We start from the raw sequence: 24,477 nt of genomic DNA on the forward strand, positions 1-24,477 counted from the left end.
CTTTTTGCTACAATAGTCAATCTCTCTCGCCCAAAGTTACTCTAGCACGCTCAATTTGTAACAAGAGAAGATTACCCTTTCAAGGTTCACATGAAAGATGCAGCACATACTTGCCCACAAGTGCACTTCAAGGACTTCATCCCCTAGGAGTGCAATTCTACCACCTCAAAACCACATGAACATTGTGCTGCAGTATAAGATTATTTTACAAGTTATCTTGCAAAGGGCAGATGCAATGCTTTTAAACAAAGAACTAGTGGTCCATTCACTTATCACCTTCCGAATATTTAAAGCTACTAGTCTAAGGTTTTTTTTCACCTAATGTAGATATTGCTAGAGACCACAAAAACAAAAAGCTAGCTATCTCTCAAAATAATGCAAACGATTAAGATTTAAGATAATCGAATACCAAGCCAGTATGCTCTTGCAAATAATCATTGTCAGCTTGGTACAAACGAATCATCGTAGTTTGGAGGTAGCCAGTTTTTAAGGTTGGTGGAAATATGAGATGAAATAAATAATGGAAGAAGAAAAGACATGCGCTGGTAAGCATGAGCCCAATAAAAGGCATGTCTTGAACCATATTCAATTAGAGATTCAATCCTAAATACAAATGATCATGACCCACAGTCAAGCTTCCTATCCCCAACAATAAGATTCATACTTTGCCTAATTTTTTACATGAAACAGTTACCGATGCCAAATGAAAGCACAGTTCTAGATCTCACAACCCTCAATACAAACTCACCTTCAGAATACACCTTCCTGCCAAATAATAACACATTTCTAGATCATACAACACTTTTGAAAGATAAGTCACCTACTAATACACCCTCCCTGCCAAACGATAACACATATGTAGATCATAAAACACTTTTAGAGAGTATAGCCACCCACCAATACACCCTCACCCCCCACGCTCAAGTCAACTCTCTCTCTCTCATTCAATCACAAAAACACAAACAAGATGTATGAAACACACTACCTCTAATCTGGCAAACACTATGCGCACTTGGAGACACTCTGGCATCACATATTCAAAGCCTGTACACACTTCTGCAATCCAGTCTGGTTTATAGCCTCTGCAATATCCAGAGTACGAAGATATCCTAGGTACCGAATTCATCATGACCCTCCCTATCAAGGGGTTAAGGGCCACCTAGTGGGGGTGTGAATGGTGCAGCTGCTAGATCAGCAACATTCAAACTTTCCACCATGGAAATTCAAAAATCCTGCTTAAACTTTCCACCTGGAAATCCTTGGCCAATCAAATGCTGGAATTGAGCTGATGATCCCTTAATAGTTCATATTTCATAAGCAAAGGGAGGTTATATCTCATCTTCTAAATGGAACAGATCAGGCGGCCAAGTTGTACACAAGCCTTCGTGAATTTATACAGAAAAAATACAGATGTACTGTTAATCTAAGAAAAAGCATTTTGCATGATTTACATTGAATGCTCAATCTTGGGTAAATAGTAGGAGTGGAGCCGAAAAACCCTGTGCCTAGTATACAATATCACTCAAGCGACGTGGTTTCCTGTGATGAGACACTCACCTGTGATTTATATGAAATCATTGAATGGCTACAATTGAATGACCAGATCCTAAACTAACAAAAATCACCACCTCCATTGAATAGCAATTTTGCAGCAGCTAAGTTGCACAGTAAATCAGAAAAGATCAAGAGCCCGCTTCTGCATATCTTGCTTCCACTTCGGCAGCTCATAGAACTGCTTGGAGTCCATTCCAAATACCTTTTTGAAATCTTCAGGTGAAAGGTACGACTGCCAAAAACCCATCAATACCCACATTTAAGCTTTGGAAATATAGAGACAACCTCTGTTGACTGCTGAGCTGAAGAAAAAAACAAGCCTACACTTGTATTCACCAAATCACCCAAGAAAGACACATATCCACCACTTCACAACACCATAGATTCACCTCTCTCTTTAGTGGATCTATTCCAGTAGCTGGGTCTGCAGATCTTGCTTTAAGTCTATCATAGCTATAAAAAGAAGATTCTCCCACATCTCCATTCTGGCGCTCTTCTACAGCATCTACACCACTGTTTGCTGTCGAGCTCTCCTCCTGCACCTTGACTGTGGTATCTTCTTCTGCATCAGATATAGTAGGCTCTGCAAATACAGAATGTAAGAATCAGAAGTGTCTCTCTTGTTCTTTATGACTTTTAAAACTTGAAAGTCCTTGACTGTGGTATCTTCTTCTGCATCAGATATAGTAGGCTCTGCAAATACAGAATGTAAGAATCAGAAGTGTCTCTCTTGTTCTTTATGACTTTTAAAACTTGAAAGTCCCAGATGTGATGGCCTAGCAGTCTACAACTTGAGTTCATATCATGAGACCTTAGAAACCCAAGTCGTAGTTTTCAGGGTCCCTAGGGCCAGTAGCATTCCTCCTGTACTGAACCTTGCCTTGATATCATGGGCAGCTAAGATTGAAAAGTTCAGTATGAATATTGTTTTCTGCTATTAGTGCAGGTTTATTTATGTACAAGCATATGGTGAACTATGTTTCAAGTCTTGCTATTAGTGCAGGTTTATTTATGTACAAGAACTATGTTTCAAGTCTTGCTGGAGCCTGGGTGCATGAGTTGGTTGAACAACTATGTTCACATCACGGTTGCATTCTGTGCACGTACGGAACGTTCCATACGGTCATACAGTATAGAATCTGTGCATTCGAACTATTCCAAAAAGGTGACCATTGCCTACATGCACAATCCAACCGTTGGTGCCACTTTTTGACCATTTTTTGAAGTTTGAAGTTCACTTTTTATTTCACTCCTCCCTCCATGAATCATACTTCCTCTTCTCTTCTCCCTCACCTCAAGGCCCAGCCCTTATAAAAGGGCAGGCCCCCTCCCCCCTATCTCACCACACAAATCAGTTTGCAGCTTGCTCATCTTCTTCAAGCACCCTACTCCCTCTCTCTATCCCTCTTTTCGTCCCTTTCTCTCACCTCTTCTAAGTTTCTCCTATCCCTATCTTCAAGGATCTCTACATGGAGCTCGAGGAGATTGATCATCGAGTCTCACACACCCGGCAAGGGTATCAAGTTGTTGCTCGAGTTGCAAGTTGCGAGTACCAAGACCACCACTGCACCACTCATTAGGACCTACATGAGGCGAGGCTCAAGGAGTTCCTCTACTGCACATGCAGTTGTTGCAGTCTAAGAGGATGCTCCAATTAGAAAGCCTGAGTATGATGATGACGAGAACATCATCAATAATGGGGACTTTGGTGAGGTGTACGAGGCCTCTTCTAGTGAAGGCAACTCTCCACCTTCTAATGTATTTGGGCTTAATGACGTGTCCTTATGAGTGATGAGCCATTTTGTATCTTGTCATTTGGAGTCTTTTTATGAGCATTGAGTAATAGGCTATAGCATCTATCATGGCAAATGCCATTTTGTGTATTTTTCTCTCATTGAATCAAACATGGTACAGTTTACCCAACTCTCCTTTTAAGTTTCGACTCTTATATGGCCTTGCAATCGCTGTCTAAACAAAAATCCATGGAAACTTTGTGCTTTCCATGATCTATCCTTTAAGTTGCACAGTTTGTGTGTAGGCTGATTTTATATATAATTGTATATGTATATTTTAAATGAACGTACAAAACAATATATTTTATTCTTAAAAATTTTGTGTACATACTAAGCCACACATATTCGTGTACTGAACATATCGTACTAAATGTACGAAACCACCTTGGTTCACATGATGTGTTCCCTTGTATCTGGGCTCTTGCCCCTCCATTGGTCCTCCTTGGTATAGTCACCAAGTAGGATCCCAAAGTGATCAAGCTCGTTTCGACTTGGAAGCTATCCTAACTGCCCATAGGAACAATGCCAGCATGGTTCTTGCGCTTGTGGTTGTTCAGGTGTATATGTCTTATATCAAGAAAAAACAAGTTGAAATAGTTTTACCAGACATTACACAAGTCACACACCTTTTGGACTTTGTGCCTTTTCTTCTTTTGGAGGAAGATTGTCCAGGATGTCAGTAGAAGGGAGTCTGACCCGGATTGGTTTTATGAATGGCTTTGGTACATCTGCAATGCTGGTAGTATTCAAAGTTGATGATAATGCTTGCAGAGCTGCTGCTCTTTGTGTGGCACCGGCATTTTCTACATTACCATGAACCTTGGCAGGCGATGGAGATAATTTCCCAATAGAACTAGTATCAATTGCCTCCACAGATGATGTGCGCCTCTTTGGGCCCTGCATTGCCCACAAGCACAAGACAAAAGGTAAGTCAGTGAACATTAGGGGGGGAAAGTTCATGATTGAAAAGAGCTGTGGTTTGTAAAGTATAATCTACATCCACAGCTTGTGCAGGCGAGCCCAATAAAGCTGACAATCGTTTCTGAAAGGAGTCTCCTTGAACCTGGACAGAATGTTAAAAGCAAAACTTAGGATTTAAAGATTTGTCACTGTGTATTTTCACCTAGCTAAAAACATTTCACATCTAACAGTCTTATGTCAATGATAAGTAATACAAGAGTGTAAAATCAAGAATCCATCAGCTCTGGCACCACTCTGTATGGTTTCTATTGTAGTACTTACAGCAGCTTTTGCTAGGTCCCAATCATCAAAATACTTGGTGAAGAAGAAAGGCTCATTTCCTTCAGTGATCCTGTACAATGGGACATCCAAAGGATTTCCTTCAAGCGTAGCTGCACGCTCCAGGTATTTCTGCGCCCACATCCTTGTAAATGTCAAAGAGCAGAAGAACAAGCAACATGATACTAGACAGCATGCAGTTGTGACTAACCTGTGCAATATCGAATGCTTGCTGTTTTTCTTTGGCATCAGAGTGTTGGCCAACCCAAGTAAAAATTTCAGCGTGACAGTCAAGGATCATAATGTCTTCACTTAGTAAGTCATCTTGTGAGAAATTGAATACCTCCGTGACCTGATTCCAAGTTCTAACCTAATTAAGCTCTCACCACAATGAAACAAGGGAGATATCAAGAGAGATTCGCACTGTGAACAGATCATACCAAGCTATGAACATACCTCTAGCTTCCCTGAATGTAACAGCTCCCCATGTGAAGCAACAGAAAACAAAGCAGACATTCTCATAAGATTCAGCTTATGCTCTTGGAAGAGACTTTAATTCAGAAAGAGAAAAGAAGATATGTAAGCTTATACTTGAGAATGTATTCAAAATAGACCCTGGGAACTTTCATTTAAGTAAGAGAGATGGCAGGACCACTTTCACACATGACTGATCTACTGAACTTTTTGAAACACATCACTAGAGATACCCGAGGCAAATTTGCACACCTTTTCCCAAGGAGCAGGCAAACAGACGTGGGTCTTTACTGGGCTCTTTAGTTTCACGTTGGCTTGGATGGCTCTTCTTGCCCCCTAAAGGATTCCAAAAGGTTGCAGGTTCTGAGCCTTCTTTTAGAATTTTTGGAGCTGTCCCAGGCTGCACCAAATGCATGAGATTTTGCAAATCAACAGAATCAAAACACTTCTACTTTTCAGTTTGAAGTAAAAGACATAATCCTCATAATCTACACAGAAAATCACCAGAAGATTAGATAATTGATTAAGCCAACCCACAAACTGCCAAACATTTCGGTTGTTAACATGCTTAGATAATCTTGTAAAGTCACTGAAAACATTCCAAAAGCAAACAAATGCATAAGCGTTCATATACAAGCATCTGTCCCAAGCCCGTGCATACAGCACCAGTGTGCAGTCATCAACAGTACATGCCCCCATACTTACACTTTGTGCACACAAACAAAATCAAGTTGTGCTCAGATGCAACAAAGTGACAAATTTTTTTGAAAACAACTGCTGAGTCTATAAGAAACATCTAGCATTATATACCTTCAAAAATTCTGCAAATTTTGCCGCTAGTTGCTGCTCTTCAGATGTGCTTGAGGTTCCATTCCAGAGAAAGAGGAAGCCATTGTTTTGCAGGATGTAACAATATGATGAATTCAGACATTCAGCGTCCTGAAGACAATTCCATGTTTATCAAATAATGAATGCTTGAATATCAAGGCTAAGAACAAAGGAAGTGATTTCTGGACAAAAAGTTAGAACCAATGTTGGCATATCCAAGATATTGATGACCAGATATGGGCATGCTCCAGTAAAATTATATTGTTGACAATATGATAAACACGGAAGAGATCAAATCATCTACCATAGTCCAGTTTTTCATAATATTGCAAAATCAAGTTTCTCAAAAAACCACACTGAAGAGACTCCACTTTGCTCAGGTTCGTATGAAAGGTCCTCTTGTAATTCATAAAATAGAGTGAGGAAAAAACTAGAAACGCTCACTGTTTTCAAAGCTGCCCTTGAAAATCTAATATGCTGGAAGAGGTATAGCTTATTCACTTACTGCACTAAAGGTGAATAATTCTCTATCTGGAGAAATTGTTTTGCAATCACTCAGAGAGAACAAAAGATAAGGGTGACAATCGTATCGAGCACAGTTACTACGTAATAAAAATAAACAGCACAAAGAATAGCAGAGATAACTGTGAGTCATTCTTATAAGTATCCCCTCTATCCACCAAGAATGTTCAACTAATTCTTAATAACACATCATTCCAACAAAACGTCAGAATTTGGGATAAGCATGCATAACATTGTAAACGAACTGGAAGAAGATCAACAGAGGACATTAAATCTTCTACAAGCAATGTCAAGCAAGGAAAAAAATCTCAAGCATATTATACAGGCACCAGCTTCAATCTCTCTCCTATAAGAAAGGAAAGCCTGCCTTGTCCTACCTGAATAAACAAACATGACTTCAGATCCACCTCACCTGAAGTTGAGCCAAGCTGCAGACTTATCCTTACACATTGTTTTAGATATGAAATCGTTTCCAGAAAGAAAGTCTTTCTATGCTTGCAAAGTTCACTTAGAATACACATTAATAATAAGTACATACACAGGAGCATAGTTACTCTCTGTAGATAATGCTTCCCCTCCCTCACATCCAGACCAAAGGTTTGCTTTAAAAAACTTAATTGTGTTGGTCACTCAGCCAATCTGCACACAAAAGCATTTATGACACGATGTACTAAAAAAAACTTGATTGTGTTGACTGTTCAGCCCATCTGCACATAAAAGGATTTGCTGACTCGCAGTTTGCTTATAGAAAACTCTTTTCAGCTCTCAGAATGACTACAAGTCTGCTCAGCCAAGTTTGAAAGCATCCTAGCCTTGAAATACCTTCCTAGCAATATATGTTGTTACAGAGACCATCAAGAATTCCTGCTTGACCTGATAGTTGCATTTTATGTAGCTTGACATATACTTCAATAAACAGAAAGCATATTGATCAATCTTACTGAGGAGAAATTTAGGACAAACCAGGTCAACTTGAACAGCTTTATTATTGTGAGGGCCCGTCCCGTGTACACGAAAAAGAGCTACTCCATCATCTCTATATGTGCCATCGTCTGAACCCTGCTCAGCCACCTTTTTCTTATATCCCGAACTTAAACCACCCTGAAAACCAAACCTCTCAGGTGTTCATCTTGCACATAACAATGCTGCTCTAGAGTCTACATACACTGATTAGCTGATTGGGAAAGCCGGAAAGCTACATGCTGAAATGAGCCATATATGAGCACAGACCTTCAGTAAGACAAAATTCTGAAATAGTCCAACAAATTGAGCAGGTTCCTTGCCTTGCAAGATACGACCCTACAAAGAAAATATTTCCTGATTAGAACAACAGTATGAAACATCTTTAAAAGTTCCAATCTTATAATCTGACAGAGGAGACAAGCTTCCTCCACATACCTGTACAGGACGGCCTTTATAGGAATTTGCCATTTGACCAACCAGGCGATATGCTGCAGCTCTTTCCTCCTACGAAAATAGTTTTTTTCAATAGTCTGGCTAGGGCATTAAACTTACAATCCAAGTTTCTTTTGAACACATGCAAATGAATGTGGAATGTGTGTCTAGAATGGGGAAATATAAATGAGGATAGAGTGAATTTGAAGGTTACATAATAGCTAAGGCAACCTTACGTACCTCGATGCTGTCCTTTCCAATCCAGTGGCACAAATAGTATTCATCTTTTCTATCTCCCGGATAAGTGTACAACACCAAATAGCAATCACCAGTATAGAACTTGCCAATATCAGCTGAGATGACAGGAACCTTGGCTGAGCCATTGATCCGCCAAACCTGGATGTAGGAGAAAGGTAAACTATTAGTTCTTCGGAAAGTTTGATCCATGCAAATCTACAACAAAATGTGCGGATGTCCCAGCAACCTCAAGTTTCCCATTGCTCTCAAACAGCGGTGGAATTTCTTCTTTGATTGGAGCTCCTTTCAATAAGCCCTTCACATTGACTCCTTGTTGCTTCAATAAAGCTGCAACATAATTCAACCAGTCAGGAACACTTGATAATACTATCCAGATTTATCCACTCACTTTAATATGTGCATCTCCTCATTACACACCTGCAACTTTGCCCCTTCCATCTTCAGACACAGCTGTCCCCCCACTAGCAGGCCAAACCTCAAAGTTGGAGCGAAATGGCAATGTCTCAAAACCCTGTATAATTCTTGTGATCTGTGTATGCTTAGGTCTCTTTTGAGATGAGAGGAACTCCTATCAGACAAAGCAGGTGGCACCTCAGTTCAGTTAAGAATAGAATCAATGGATTCAAAGACACATCAAATAAGCACAGGGAACTGAGCTTGCCTCTGCAGCCACACTCGCAGCCTTTCTTTCTTCGAGTGCAGTAATGCGTCCTACCCATACATAAACTTCAGCTCCGCAATCAAGTATGTAGCATTTGTTTGATTCCAGCAATGCCTTGCTCAAAGGTGAAGCATCTATAGGGTTCAACTGCCCTTCTTCAACACTTACCAAACAGAAACAAAAAGGATTAAGCTGTCAAATACGCTCATATGATGGGCAAGCAGGGATTCAGCTAAGATTTACAAGCTGAGATTCAAAACTGCACAAAAGCATGTGAAAGAGAGCAAAGGAGAGAGAGAACCTGATATGCAACAAAGTCCAGATAAATAGAGAAAGAGAAACAAAAGAAGTATCACTAGAGAATTCATTGCGATCTGACCTAATTGGAATTTGCAAAGTAATTTTCCATATAAATTTATTTCACACAACACAGGAAAATATTGTGTCTTTTGAACAAGATACAGCCAATAACCATTGCCATCACATGATCTACTGAGATACATATCATATACTCAGGGTTAATTAGATTCCATCCATGAAAACTCGGGGTTGATTAGGATTCCTTCCATGAAAGCTTTTCACCATAAATTAGTGCACAAAGACTGGAGGCAAGCAGAAAAAGAAAGAGAGAGACAATTTTCGTTTTTTTTTTTTGCCAAATATGTTCAGATTCTCATGCAGCACTGTAACAAGTGTACAAAATTGCTCCATGCCTGTGAATTTTTTTCACTAAGCAAGGCATCTGGCTTCTTAAACACCTAAATTCATGGCTTGCTGTTCACGATATTCTAGTGGTCAATTTCTATTTTGAATCAAAACCTAGGATCACTATGATGAAAGTGAGAAGCAAAAGCAATTCAATTAATGACGCTCCTCTTAGCTTCCACGCAAGGTTACTACAAAAGTTACTGGATGGTTCGAGCATTAGGCAACAAACATAGGACACAGAAGATGCAGTCCTATAGCAGCAGTTGCACTTTGAAAAACAAGCCTGTCCTTTGCCTTACAGCTAACAAGAACTGATTTTTGAGCATTTATATGCAGTCTTGATGCTAGCCCAATGAATGCCCAGCTGCCATTGCTCTGTCCACGTTATTTCATTGGCTCTAAGAAACATAAAAGGGTTATCCAATGGCGACTAACCAATCATATGTTCCCCACTTGGAAGAGCCAAACCAACAATGCCTCCATCCAAGAAAGCTTATCCAAAAATAGGATGAGTCACTATGGCAAACAATAGAAGGCTGAGGACAATTCTTGTCTCGAAGAGTAAGTAGGATCTATTTCTTCTGATATCTCTCCATTAACCACAATGGGTGCGAAGGCCACTTCAACTGATGGTATTTACAAAATTAGTCATCCAGGGTTTGAAACCTAAAGCAGCCATCCATTGCTGTAAACAAGACCGACAGACATGATCATAAACTTCCAATGTCCAATGGAACAATGACCACTTTGTGCCCAGATGCCTACACATGATTCAATCCTGGCTATACTTAAGGGAAACCATGCAACATATACTAATTCTTAATTAATCTATATCATCACACATGAATCAACTTAGGAAGAACTTTTCCGGTGCAAGTACAAATTTTGTATGATGACCCCAGCACAAAGATCGCCCTCTAGTGCTTCACATCCATTGATGCCAGCATTTAGGCAGCAAAGAGGCAAAGAAAACTCCCCAGTCAACAGTTATAATGTATGACATTTGTTCACACTTCAAACAATGTGCTCTCTTTTTTTTTCGTGAAGATAATTGAATTAAATGGCAATATCTACATCAGACCATCAGGTCAGCTAAGGAAAACAAAACAAACACAAATCAAGCTGGAAGGCCTCTAAGACCGTAACACACACATCACACAAAAAGAACAGCCAGAGTGGAGCAAACAATATCCAGACAAGGAGCAGCAATGTCAAGAAGAACCAAGTCAACTAAAACCGTAGAGGAGATTTGCCATAACAAAAAACCACAAACATGGGCCACATGACCATGGATACCCGAGGCAAAATTAAAAAATGAAGGCATTCAAAGTACACCAAATATGCCACAAAGCTGTCCATCCAGGGAAATGGAAAAGGCAAGAATGATTTGATTGCAAGGCAGACATAGAAGGCATCCTTCCCATAATCCACGATCGAGCTAATATCCATTGCTGAGTCACTAAGGACCACACACAGAAAACAAAACTCCAAATCTGTCGAGAATAGGGCAAGAGATGAAGAGATGAGGCAATGTCTCATCGCATGTAGTGCAAAACACATAGCGACCACAGGAGATCTTGTGAGCTTGCAATGCATTCCTAGTTGGAAGGCCCCCAATAAGCAGCCTCCATATGAAAACTTTACCCTAACAAGGAATCTTAGACTTCCAAATCTTTCCTACCACTTCTTTTTGCTGTCCCGAATATGCCATGTTTTATTGGCCTTTCCAATGACCCATCTCTTGACCTCGACCATCTGATGGGCTAATTAGCTGACCTGTTCTCGAAATCATCAAGTAGAACAAACATACAATCCTGCCAAGAAGACGAGGGTTGTAAAGCATGTAATGGAGAGTACCAAAAGCTGCTCATGTTAAGTATGACCAAATGTCATGATAGCCACAAGGCACATGAAAGTACTAACAAATGCACTAGAAAGAATAAAGACAGGGCTGCCCAGGAACGACACCAGCATGGACTGTCTGCAAACCCAAGAGAGCCATCCAATTAAACTTATTTCGCTGCAAGTCTTTATCAGCCCAATCCAACAACCTAGAGGTAGCCAACACCTCTCCTTGCAACGAATTCTCCTCCTTCAGAAGATCAAGAGGGCACCAAACTGCGAAATGCAAAAATTTCTTTCACAATGCAATCAAATGAGAAAGGAGAAAAGATTGGGAGACTGGGAGACCGTAATAAGCCTCGTGGAATTCAACGCATGCCACCAAGAAACTTGAATAACCGTGCAACCATGCGCGATACCAGTCTTTTCAATGAAAATTTTTGCTATATTCCTCCAGGGATAACTTTGCACACATAAAGCCTACAAAAGTGTCAATCTCAAAGCAACCATGTGGAAAATTACATCCAATAAAGCTGCTCCTCCCATCCTTTTAGGAGTAGTCACATGCTGCCAAGAAATCCACACCTAGCCCAAACAATCCCCTTTCTTTTTCCACAACATGAAGCAAATAGGCTGAACCAGTTCCAAAAGAGACTTCTTAGTCCAAGGAAGTAAGGGTAGGAAAAAAGAGACCATACTTATCATGATGCATTGAGCAACTTTAAGTCTCACATGAAGAGGCTAGCCTTGAGATTTCTAGTACATAAACCGATCATGTATACGGGATGACATCCAATCAAGCAAGGCGCAAGGAGCGACATCCACACCAATAGGATAACCCAAGTGTCGGGTAATAATATCTCCTTTGGAAATCACAACTCCTTGCCAATCCAAAGCTTGCAAATCACTCTCCGTACAAGAAATTAGTATAGATTTCTAAGCATTAATATGAAGCCCCGAAGCTAAAGCAAAGAGAGTCCACGTAACCATTGTCCGATTCACATTAGTCCCATCAGCCTTGAGAAACACAAAGGAATCATCAGCCAAAGATTGACTGAAAAGTTGCGCACCACTAGGAAGAGACGAACCAACAATCTCGCCTTGATCAGTCAACTTATCCAACAAAGAGAGCATTGGGTGAGTGACTAAGGCAAATAGCAAAGGACTAAGAGGGCAACCTTGCCAAAGAGAACAAGATGAGGCAATTTCATCCATGATCCCCCTTAAAAAAGATTTTATACAAAGAACTCATAACAGAAATGGGTCTCCATTGTTTCAAGGAAGTCAGAGAAGGAACCTTAGGCAACAACCGGATCACTATAATCTTCCAATCTAAAGGCATCAAATCAAAATTGTAGACTTGCTGAAACAAGAAAGTTAATGGGTCCTTAAGCTACTCAACATGGGCTGAAAACAACTCATTAGAAAGCCCATCGTAGGAAGGGCTTTTCCTACATGGTAAATGGGACAACACATCCTTCACTTCAACCTCTAAGATATCAACCTCCATCCAATCAACCCATTCACGCTTAACATGATTGCTAACCAAGTCACAAATGTGTCGACGAGCAGAGAGAATAGCATCTGAAAGAATCTCCTATGGACCCAACAAAGATTTATAATAGTTGATGCACATTTGAATATTGGAGACAGATTCAGTAACCATATCATCTTGCTCATCCAACAAATGCACAATATTTTCCCGAGCGTATTTTTGGCACAAACAAGCAAAGAACTAATGAGATTGGCAATTATTATCACGCAAAGCTTCCCCTCAGGCCAACAATTTGTATTTAGCATATTCCTCCTCTTGAAGAGATCGAACTCTACATTTCAAGCATTCAATGCATGTAACCAAGTCATCAGTAGTATCCCTTGACTGATACAGAGACAACAAGTGAGCCAACAAAGTTTGTGAATGCTGCAATTCAACTCGAAAAGAAGCATGCTGAATACCATACTATTAGGACAACACACATGCATTATCCCTAGACAACCCATGCTTCCATACCCCCAGATAGAACCCTTGAGCTAAAAGAAGCAATCAATTGCTAGATTTTGCAATAAAAAAGATTGATTGAAACACGGACGCAAACGAGCAAGCAAAGCCTTAAAGGCATGAACTGGCCTGTGAGTCAATTCCAAAACCAACGGATAGTGATCTGACAAGACATGCTGTCGCTTCACCCACATATCAATCACTGCTAGAAGAAAAGAATCGCTCTGACAAATGTATATCCTATCAAGTCTAGCCCAAGTATCTGGATGTTGAAGAGAGCGATAAGTATATCCAGACTCTGAAGGATGCATCCAAGACCACATGTCTTGTTTCAAAGATGCAATTGCCAATGCATCCCAAGCCTGACACTCAAGACCATCCATGACCGAGTGGGATAAAGTCACCTAATGCGCAGGTACGCATGCATTAAAATCACCCATAACAAAACCTTGACGAGCCATGGAAAGGCAGTGCAAGTCACCCCAAAGCTGACGGTGTTCTCGAACAGTAGAAGGAGCATGCATGCCCACCAGCCACAAAACCTCACCCTCATATATGATTTTCAACATCAAAAATTTGCGGCAAGCATCCTGAGAAACAAGAATGGTTGCAAGGAAGATAAAACAGTCTTTGCTGCCAGTAGAAATGTCTTTAACATTCCATAAAGCAAGTCTCGTGATAAACAAAAAGAGAGAGAACTACTAAATCAATACTTTCCCTTTAACATCTGTAGCTTTAGCAATCTGAAATCTCTCTATCTCACTACGGATCATATCTACAAGATCCGCCCTTTACAAACCAACAATCGAAGCATGAGAACGGATCTATTGTTGCTGAAAACAAAAAATATCCCAAGGGGGTAAAAGCCTCCCATGAGCATCAAAGCAAAAAGTTGAATCAAAAGCACTTTTATCAACCACACCAACTGCAGGTATATACGAAGATTAAGGTTTCATGTAAAATCCCCTACCTCTGCATTGAAAAGTTTGAGTAATAGGATGAGGAGATGGGTAAGCAAAAGTCAAACAAGATTCCTCTCAAGCATTATGTCTAACCACAATGACCCAGGAATCATCTTGAGGAGACAGTTCCCGACCAGTCAAATGTAACTCGCGCTCAATACCAATCTAGGAAACATCCTTATTTCCATTATCATGTTAATGCAGGGCAAGAGGCACAAGAGCAACATCTTGCTATTGAGTCAAAGGCTCAAGATCACGCTTTTGCATATCCATGTCAAGGTCCAAAGAACATTGCAAAGCCTTAGGGCTACTATCACATTCAGAAATAAAATGGCCCAATTAGCCACATTGAAAGCAATGTCAACAAATATCCCCCATTTGAGTACAAAAAAAACATCTGCAACCTATGGACCTCAAAATGAATTTTAGTAGACCGAGGGTTCCTAGTGTCCCAAAGCATACAAGCCATGTTCCTATTAGAGGAGGCCAAACAGGGCTCCACCAACACCTTGCCAAGGGATCTTAAAACCAAAGGCAAAAATCTCCAAAGATGTGAAGGAAAATTAACTACCTCCACCTAGATTGGGCATGCCTGCCTAAAAACCCCCTGAGACTCAACCATAGGTCTCCATGGAACCATATGGACCCATCCAAAAACAACGCTATTCATTGCATAATGCGAGCACGCACATCCATAAAACGAAAAAGGACCTCAAAAACCCCCTTCGATCCATCATAAATCTCTTCCACAAGAGGAGCCTGCACTTGCCCAAGAACATCATCATGACGTGGATCATCACTCACAAGCATAAACTACAACCAAGCGCAAATCTGAGCAATCAAAGGGGTACTACCCATAAAATAAAGGATGGCTGCCCTCTCATGAAAGGTAGTAATCTACTGTAAAACTAGGTCAGTTCCCATGACAGCAACCACATGATCCCCTTCCGGTAAAGAGCTCGCTTTACCCTCATTAGCATGAACATAATGAGACATAAGAGTGTTGGCAATGGCAAGCATGAACTAGAAAGACTCATCAGCCTGTGAGCAAGAAACACAAACACCTTGCTGAGGCAGATCCGGAGCACACAAAACCGGTTCATCAACCATCATCTTACAGCGTTTTCCCATCTCATCTCCTTCCATCAACTAACTAGAATCCTCAGCCAAAGAGTCACCATCTGACTCAACCAATTCTTTCTTGTCCCCATGCCCAATATGCTGGTCAAGAAAAGCCACATCAATACCACTTGATGCTTGCATATTAGCCATAATAAAAGCCCAACCTTTGTGAATGTTGCACAGAATAGTAGACATGACAAGTACTATATGAGGTAATAACTGCAGATCTGCACTGGATTGGAGCTCAAATCTGAATGTCAAACTGTGAGTAACACCTTGTCTATACACACACCCTAGGTCAGAAACAGGTCACTTTCACCGTGTGAAAAATGGCTGTCCTGGCAACCTGACTGCCTGCACGAATTGTCCCTGTTCAACAACTGCTTGTCAATTGCAGCAGACCTGCCTGATAGCTGCCTGTCACTCGCAAATCCGATAGCTTCTCTGTTAATCGTAGCAGGCCTGTTGTGACACTCAAGACCTAACTGCAGGCAGTCAACCTGTGCAGGACCACACAGCTTGCAAGCATTCGCACTTCTCTTTGATTCTGGTGTGCACTGATAGGGGCACACTGCAGGGGGCGCGGCTACAGAGCTGGATAAAAGCAAGAACGTCAAGGGGGTAGGGCGATCACACAAGTGAAAGGGCACAACAGTCATTCTCTACTCTCTCTCTCTCTCTCTCTCGTGCGCACATGCACACATATTACCACTGTTTTTGATTTTTTTGAGTAGGCTTTGTTATGAAGTCTACTCCTTGTACAACTTGTGTTGATGACATAATGAGCAGTCGTTTCACTGAAAAAAATGTTCGCACGTGTATCAAGATGGAAAATTTATTGTTAATCTCACATGCTTTCTAAATGCTTCATTTACTATCAAACCATTCTAGTAACCCAAACTACTTGATCCCTTCATCCATGAGGAAATGCCCAATCCAAAATCCAAAGTGAAGGCATGCCTTGTCAATGATATATGCCACAAACCCCATTGACAAAAGAAGTAAAAGAGGTTTTGGTGCTACTATGCCAATGCGCATCTAGTAACCCATCCACATAACCACTAGGTAGGCTTTGAAAATTGCTATGTAATGATGTACTGAGCTGTAAAACATAACCCACATCTTACAAGCCACTAGGCAAGACTTGATGAATGATAACATGCCATAAACCCCATTGACAAAAGAAACAAAGGTGGTTTTGATGCTATTAATCCAATGCACATCGAGGAAGCCCACCACATAGCCACCTGGTAGGTTTTGAATATTGCTAAGTTTTGGCATACCAAACTGTAGAACATAGAACCACGCCTCACAAGTTACTAGGCAAGACTTCAATGAATGAAAATCAGTTCCCATACAAGTTGTATAGAATACCAAGGCCCATGATTGATCTTGATTTTCTCCAGTGTTTCCTAAGCATTAGAGCCCCCACTTTGGTCAGCACACATGCACAGAGAGAGAGAGAGAGAGAGAGAGAGAGAGAGAGAGCTTGTTTGTGTGTGTATGCATGAGTGTGAGGGCAGCATACACTACTTCCTCAATTTGAGACTGCATTTTTGAGGGATTCAGCTGTCATCAACCCTCATAACTCAATGCCGTGACTCGAATGAATGAAGCTAGTATAGATATAAGTATACGAACATGGTGCCCATGACTGGTAGTCAGTTTCCTCAGCTGTTCCCCAAGCAGTAGAAGTAGTCCCCTCGTGATGAATGTTTAAGTTCCAAGATAGTCAGTTTCCTCAGCTGTTCCCCAAGCAGTAGACGTAGTCCCCTCATGCTGAATGTTGAACTTCCAAGATACTTTACCCTCCCTCCCCCGCAATTTTCTAGGCCAACAAATATCAGAAGGCAAAAAACCAACATACTTTTTTTAAACTTCCAGGAAACTGACAACAAAAATATGATTCTACACCCTAACACTGAAAGATACGCAAACTACATGAACAGAATGTCATCTGCTACAGTACTAGCATAACCTTTGAATACAATTATCTCACCAACAAAACCATGTCAAGTATTAGCCATTTCCATCAACTGCATTCGAGCTGAAAATACTATAAAAAGAGCTCCATTGAAATTCAAGCCATTATTCTGAGATAAAGATTTACCTATAAAGCTTTGCAGAAGAGGATTCAGCTGCAGAATCATCTTCATTTCCTCCTCTTTTTCCGATGGGAGCAAAACCTCCAAATAAGCTCCAAAATTCTCCTGTGTCAGCTTCAGCAACAAGCTTTCCATCATCTGCAAAGCCAACATGCAATCATCACTTCAACTTGAAAAACACTTCTAATCAATAGAAATCGGCACTCTGAACTTTTTCACGTGTTGCAAATGCCCTAGCACTTACCAACCACTGCAACATCACACTTTCCATCATGGTAAGTATCCTTCATATATTGTACAACTTCCAATGCCTTGGCCCTTTCCTGAATGTTAGATGTGGAACCATTGAATTGATATATCTTAGCCTCCGTATCCAAGATAAAAACATCATCGTGATTGAGAGATGATCGGGCAAATGGAACCTGCATATATTGATTGTATTGTACTTTAAAAACTTACGAGGACTTTGGAGTAGTAGGACTACTGACAGTTTTTTTATATCAAGGAAGAGTCTGACCATTAGCAATTGCAACTATTTTGTAGCTAAAAACCACTAAATTACTTGCCTGTTTGACTCTGACTACACGTCGTCCTTTACATATATATAGTCGAGGCACAAACTTCTCTGCCTCTACCTTTTTGAAGCCAGAAGCAACACCACCTTCAAGAGGTATGATGCAAGGCTTGAAATACGACAGGAACTTGTCAGTTTCATGACCTTGAACCTCTCTATACTGCACAGCACGGCCTCCTAAGGCTGCATCAAGCTCAACAGTCTTGATTGCCGCCGTACCGGCCTCATCCTGGGCAGAATGGACAGAAACAAATTATGCACCACTCAAGTGTTATTGCATGATCTTGTGAAACGGCATCATCAGTACCTGACTGGTGTCCTTGCCAAGCCAAAAGTGAACATCGTAATGATACGCACCATTTTTTAGGGCTGTTGTCTGCCATTTGTAAAAAAAAAGATTAGGATAAACAGACCACTCATTTAGTATATTCATCTTTTCCAATTTGGAGGCCTCTGGAGGATTATAAGAAAATACCACACTTTGCTTTCACCTTCAAGACAATATATGAATCTCCTGTGTAAAACTTTCCGTAGTCAGATTTAGGCAATGTAATAGGTTGAAAATCTTCAATTCGCCAGATATCTAGTCCACTGAAGTTCAATGTAAGGACCGTTTGACTCTTATACCATTGCTCTCTTGATGTGAATAGACAATCTAATAGACGGCGACATACTCACAAAAACCCTATGCCATCTCGATTTTTGACATTCAACAACTTGATGTTAAATTCATGAACCAGTCAAACCTTCTGCCACCTCTGCACATAACAGCATTTTAAAGTTGTAAGGATACGCCTTCTGGCCCACTCCTTGAAAAGCAGGATCTACATTTTTCATTGAGACAGCCATTCCCCTTTCTCAGTCAAAATCCGTTTTGCCTTATCACTGAAGGCTAAATTTCTCCAAAAAGGCACTGCACAATTAAGAAGCATAAATCTCTATGGTTAGGTACAATTCATAGTCACATGGAACAGGAACGTATAGATGGCACAAGACTCCTTTTCGGAATGGGAATGAGGGTCCTAAATATTTTTGGGAACACCATGTCACTATGATATATTGACAAGCTCTGCAGCATATGATGATACAAGGCACAAAACATTTAACAATTTCAATGCAGCATTGCACAACACTTGTAAGGATGATGAGAAATTCAATAGCTGAGAAAAAAGAACAATTCAAAGATCGCAATCACTGAAGATTAACATATGTCATTCTAATGCTTGCCTTCTGAATAACGTGAAGACATGAAACTTGCTTGTTCCCCACCAAGCAGAGTTAGCACAGTCAAGAGTTTGAGCAAAGTGACATCAACAAGCTTCATATGCCAAGCATCACATTGCTCTATCTGGAAGGCCTCACTGTCTCTTGCAAAAGAGTGTAAATCATCATGTCATGCTTGCCCTAAGGCAATAATCAACGGCAATAGCTTGTGATTATAAGAGTAACCCCATGGATTAACAAATTTACCCACTTTCATCAAACACTAGGTTTGTTCTCCGACAACATCCATGTTGTTCAGATGTACAAGTGAAAACTCATGGAAGCTTTTGAAGAGCATAGAAAGCATAAGCTCCTCAGCAGGATTCAGTATTTGGCACAGAGTACCACACAAAGATGAAAGGAAAGGAAATACAAGCTAAAATGGAGTAGGATGACTAGATTTCTGTGCCTCAAGTTTGAAGTTTTTGCAAAACAATGTTTGTACAACAGGTGATCTGAGAAGGCATATGCTTTTCCAACACAGTTCAAGATATAAATATCCAAGTGTAGCTCCAGTACAAATTGGATATATGAAAGCCTTTCATCTAAACAATTGTCAAAAACCAAGGCATCCATGCAAGCACTTTTGAAAGCAAGAATCATCAACCAGCTAAGAAAATTTTGACCACTTCTTAGAGAGACTCTATTGGACGTAATCCAAGCTCTTCTGATGTGAAGACATCTTTTGCAATGTAGTAGTAGACTTTTTTTTCTCAATTGCAACAAGCTATCAAAGAAATAAATAAGGTGGTTAACCTTTTAATCCATGTTTCAAATACAAATTTAATGCAAGTTCGAGAGCATCTTTGAACCATTCAAAAAGTCATCTCCATGTTCCATTTTCACACAGCAGAAGACTAGACCCAGTTAGTAGCCCATGCCCATGATTCTCCAACCCCCCAAAATCATGTTTCTGACAGACCACAAATTCCCATGACACACAGATTTTACTTTCACATATCTACATATCAGAAATTTGAAGCTACTCTAATAATTGGGAGCTATAACATATGAAGCCTTACACCATTAAGAAAGTAGTAAACTTTTTGGATTATGGACATAAACTAGATATATATTGATGTGATTGAAACTTTTAATAGTCTAGTTTCAAGAAGAACAAATAGGAACAATGAATGCTTTGAGTGTTAGAAAGTCACGTTGATGAACTAGGTCACTCAGCCATTGTCAATGCTACAAGGAATACTACAGCAATGATTCTCATTAGACCTTTGTATTTCACTAAATGGGTATGATAACTTATGAATAAAAAATAGTAGCTGGTTTGCTTCATTCAAAGAGAGATACCATGAAGGCAGTTGAAACAGGAATCATAATTATAAGTCCAGCTTTCATGTTTTGTGTCTTCCAAGGACAGCAATATCATTGGAGCTAGAAACCCACAACGCTTATCTTGACATCATTCTCAGACACAAGTCTATTAACAATAGCATCTTTTAACATCATTTATGTGAATCCCAAAGTGCAAAATAGAAACAAGCTCACCAATTTTTCGAAGCTTGGTCACGGGCTACAGCCTACAAAAACCAATACAGGTGCAAGTATCATGATGATGGGGTTTTACTCCAGTTTGAGGAAATCATATCACATGTTTAAACACTGAGCACTTTAACCAGGGATCACTTTTCTCTAGTCTTTGTGCCTTCAAGAACATAGCCTTTATATCCTTGTAGAATTGCAATTCTGATCGTAAGACTCAATTGAAAGCCCTACGTTGTTGACCATCAGATGACTTGGTGGCTGAAAACCCACCAAAAGTGGAAAGGAGAAATCCCACTGTTCTTAATCTGAGAGTCCAACTAGGGGTGTGTGGCCAATCATCAACCGGAATCACTTAACAATACATTTCTCAGTGTTGTCAATTCTCTCAATACTTATGTAGCTTGATTCCCTACAGGAGTAGAGTCAGTACAAATGAGTTGCACACAAACTTATGAGGTAGTGTAACCTTTTGTTGTCGCTTGTTGTGAAGCCCTCTGTGGCTTAGTCACACTACTATGGAGTCAAACTAACTCTCCGACCAGCTATTGGTTCATCAAAACCACACTTCATGGAAGCGTAGAGATAAATTCAAGAGCATAGCAAACTAGGATGTACATGCCACACAACTCTCGCTCTTCTAGAGCACTTGTGACTTACATCATGATGCACCTGGACTCTCCAAACAAGAGGGCTCAAAATGATTCCTCCTAGCTTTCTTCTTTTATGAATCATCTGGTCTTGAGCTACAAGCCAGACTCCACAAGCTCAAAATGAGTCCCACTAGTTCCCTTCTCTCCTAAATCATCTTCCTCTTGCAACTAACTACTTAAAAGTTTATGTAGCAATTCTTGGAGCTCTATTTGATAATATTCTTGCACTTCCCTCTCCCACTTTTAATCACAAACAACCAACCAAAAACAGAAGCAGAATAGATTAATTAGCCTCTGATTTCAGTTGTTTGACAAGTCAATGTCCTCCTTTACAAGTACGATTTCACCTACTGTGGTGTTTGGTTAGTGCTGTGATTTTGCTAAGATGATGGAAGCAAACAAGAATAGGAAGTCAAACCCACAAAGTTGGATAATGCAATGTGTCTCATGGTTGAATCCCTATATTGGACAAACATGAGTGGGCACCAAACCATGATGTCAAAGTAGTCATGCCCAGACCTACATACTGAAAGGGACTGTACTTGTGCAAGGTACATGATGAGTAAGCCTTAACTCAAGACACTGAACTGGCAATATTAAAAACAACGTGGCACTACACTCCATATTTTGAAAAGGGTTGCTACCGTTGCTTCTTGATATGAGTGGTCAGGACCTTCATCGAGCAGTAACTACAGTCCTTATGGTCAGTTACTGCAAGTGTGAGATTTAAGCCTCATACACTTAGTTGGAGTTGGAAGATTGATTCTGGTGATTTGGCACAGCCAATGAAACTTTCAGCAGCACGTTGACTAGTTAGTTCAAGAGTGTAAACAGAAAAACAGGGAACTCTCAGTTTCCAATGATCCATTCATTGAGTGAATAAGACGAGTGTCAGTACTTATCCTGAAAGAAAGAAAAATGTGATTTGCATGTTGATTTCCTGAATTCATTCTTGCAACATTGTTTTGCCGTTTACTGCAGTTCTATATGCATTAATTGCATTGTAGTATGTGCCTCAGAAGTTCTTCACCTTGTTAAGTTTGCAATGTTTGTGACTTGACAGTGTGTGTAGGTCTGCATTTGCAACTTTTCTGCATGTGCAGCAGATCAAGGCCAGCAAATACATGTCCCCTCTGTCAAATCTAAAAAGGAAATGCCAAATCGAGCTAATTTCAGTGCCCCAACCGTTTTCACGTATCCATAAGCTACAGGTGGAACAACATACATTGTACAATGAAGTTTCAGTGAGAATTGCATAGAACTTTGGGGAGTCAATTGCCAATCAAACCAAAGTCAGTGCACCCCTCGTGTATCCAATCAAACCAAAGTCGCTGCACCCCTCATGTATGACATGCCAATAGAGGTTATCTGGCATGAGTACAAACTGTTTGATAGGCTTGTAAGCCTAATCACATGATCTAACAAGATCTGATTGACCAATTTATTATGATATATGGCGCACATATTTTCTATCATAAACAGGTGTTCACATCTCAAGATCCACACAGCCATCCTAGAGCAAGCCAAGGAAACAGAGGCACCAGAGGAAGGAGAATGCTAGGATGTTTGGTTGTTCTTATTCTTTCCTTTTTCTTTTTTTTTGGGTGGGGGGTTGTTGGTTGGGGTGGTGGTGTTGGGCCTGGGGGTTTTATTGAGAGCCATGTACATGTCACGCAGTAAAACACCAGCAAGCCAAATGACTGACATGGAAAATAGCCCACGGCAATGTATCCAAGTAGAGATTATTACATTCGTCTAGGGAAACTATCAATCGAATGTGAGAATTCTTGAGAAGTTTGTTGTAGTCAGTAGCATGGAAAGCTTCACTCCATTAAAAAAGAGAGGAAATATTTTTCCAATATCAGAAAACTTGTAATCCAGCCACCACATACACAAAAACTGCAGATCTACAGCAGCAACAAGTCTTGCGATCATCAAGGTAATCATTGTCTCAATGATTCAGCTGACAGCTATAGCAACCTTTAAGGTTTGATTGTTCCCTCAAAATTTCCATTGAATATCAAGACTGATGCTATGATCCACCGATAAGAGAGCACAAATCTAGCAGTTTCGAACAACCTACAGTCTTATAACTTGAGGGCATTAACTAGCGACACTTTCAACAGCTAATAAACTCCAACATGGGATTGATGTATTAAACTTGTTGCATCGATGCATCATACAGCACCTTTACGGATGCCTCTATCGACCAGCAGCATGCTGTGAATTTTAAGGATATGTTCAATACTTGCAGGAAACAAGCTTGTGCTCAATTATGCCACTGACAGAAACTAGAAACACATTGAAACAGCACAAGATTCCAAACACCTACTCACTAGTGTACGCTTTCGTACGCTAGGCTTTGAGCTGATTTTTCAACTGATTTCACACAGTCTATGAAGATCGAGCAATACGGTAACCTGACTTTGGACGCTAGGCAAACGCCACTTGAATCGAACAAATGGAGTACGATCGATCGTTAAGCACGCTTTACTAAACCAACTTTTAGAAAGATTACCAAGACGTAAAAAATACAACAAGCAAGACCTTGAGCCAGATCAGGCTGAGGACAGGACTACGTTCTACCTGGATCTGCGACACGCCGATGGATCTAAGATTCTTCAAAAATAATAAAAACGATCCGTCTCTCGACACCTCCGCGCTCCTTTGTTTTCTTGTTCTTCTTCGTGCTTCTCCTCCGTAGCAGAATGGCGATAAGAAGAACGGCAAGAAGCGGAGGCGATCCGAGCTATGGACGACGCGCTGAAGGGAGAAAATTTATGATGACGGAGAGAGAGAGAGAGAGAGAGAGGAGGAGGAGGAGGAGAAAGGAAACAGACTCTGCGCTCAATGAGAAACGCGTTGATGTATAAGTGCAGGCACAAAAGGGAACATCAAGCAAGGCGGACACGAAGGGAGAAGAAAAACTGCACCGGCAGAGAGAGAGAGAGAGAGAGAAGGGGGGAGGCAGAGAGACAGAAGAAGATGCAGAGATAAAAGGAAATGAAAGAGACTGGGATATATTCAC

General features: G+C 40.5%; 1 protein-coding gene across 4 annotated transcripts; it reads right to left on the reverse strand.

Moving 5' to 3' along the window:
- Positions 1-1,369: 1,369 nt before the first annotated feature.
- Positions 1,370-24,477, reverse strand: LOC148038707 (villin-2-like). Of its 4 annotated transcripts, XM_087674459.1 has the most exons (24): positions 24,036-24,469; positions 20,803-20,834; positions 18,830-18,949; positions 18,528-18,627; positions 18,344-18,412; positions 18,029-18,265; positions 17,707-17,884; positions 17,468-17,600; positions 8,725-8,887; positions 8,481-8,631; positions 8,290-8,390; positions 8,046-8,201; positions 7,809-7,877; positions 7,641-7,709; positions 7,374-7,511; positions 5,871-5,999; positions 5,313-5,460; positions 5,043-5,053; positions 4,798-4,938; positions 4,590-4,718; positions 4,345-4,410; positions 3,974-4,244; positions 1,944-2,137; positions 1,370-1,786 (listed from the first exon to the last, which is right to left on the reverse strand). In XM_087674459.1, exons 3-24 carry the CDS (start codon positions 18,883-18,885, stop codon positions 1,673-1,675), a joined length of 2,823 nt encoding a protein of 940 aa, XP_087530585.1. In that variant the 5' UTR covers positions 18,886-18,949; positions 20,803-20,834; positions 24,036-24,469; the 3' UTR covers positions 1,370-1,672. The 4 variants fall into 4 exon arrangements, 3 of the variants coding, with proteins under 3 accessions (XP_087530585.1, XP_087530582.1, XP_087530589.1); XR_015690244.1 differs by lacking the exon at positions 20,803-20,834 and having other exon boundaries at positions 1,944-2,247; positions 24,036-24,477; XM_087674456.1 differs by lacking the exon at positions 20,803-20,834.

The sequence above is a fragment of the Lygodium microphyllum genome, chromosome 3 (genome assembly GCF_053477565.2).
Source record: "Lygodium microphyllum isolate KBCC chromosome 3, Lygodium_microphyllum_v1.1.10, whole genome shotgun sequence".
Classification (NCBI taxonomy): Eukaryota; Viridiplantae; Streptophyta; class Polypodiopsida; order Schizaeales; family Lygodiaceae; genus Lygodium; species Lygodium microphyllum.

Excerpts from the sequence above, each read along its gene's own strand:
- LOC148038707 (XM_087674456.1), bottom strand. The coding sequence starts at position 18,885 with ATGGCTGTCTCAATGAAAAATGTAGATCCTGCTTTTCAAGGAGTGGGC. Across the intron at positions 4,719-4,797 it reads AAGCATTCGATATTGCACAG|AAATACCTGGAGCGTGCAGC; the intron begins GTTAGTCACAAC and ends ATGTGGGCGCAG. Across the intron at positions 4,411-4,589 it reads GGGACCTAGCAAAAGCTGCT|GTTCAAGGAGACTCCTTTCA; the intron begins GTAAGTACTACA and ends CATTCTGTCCAG.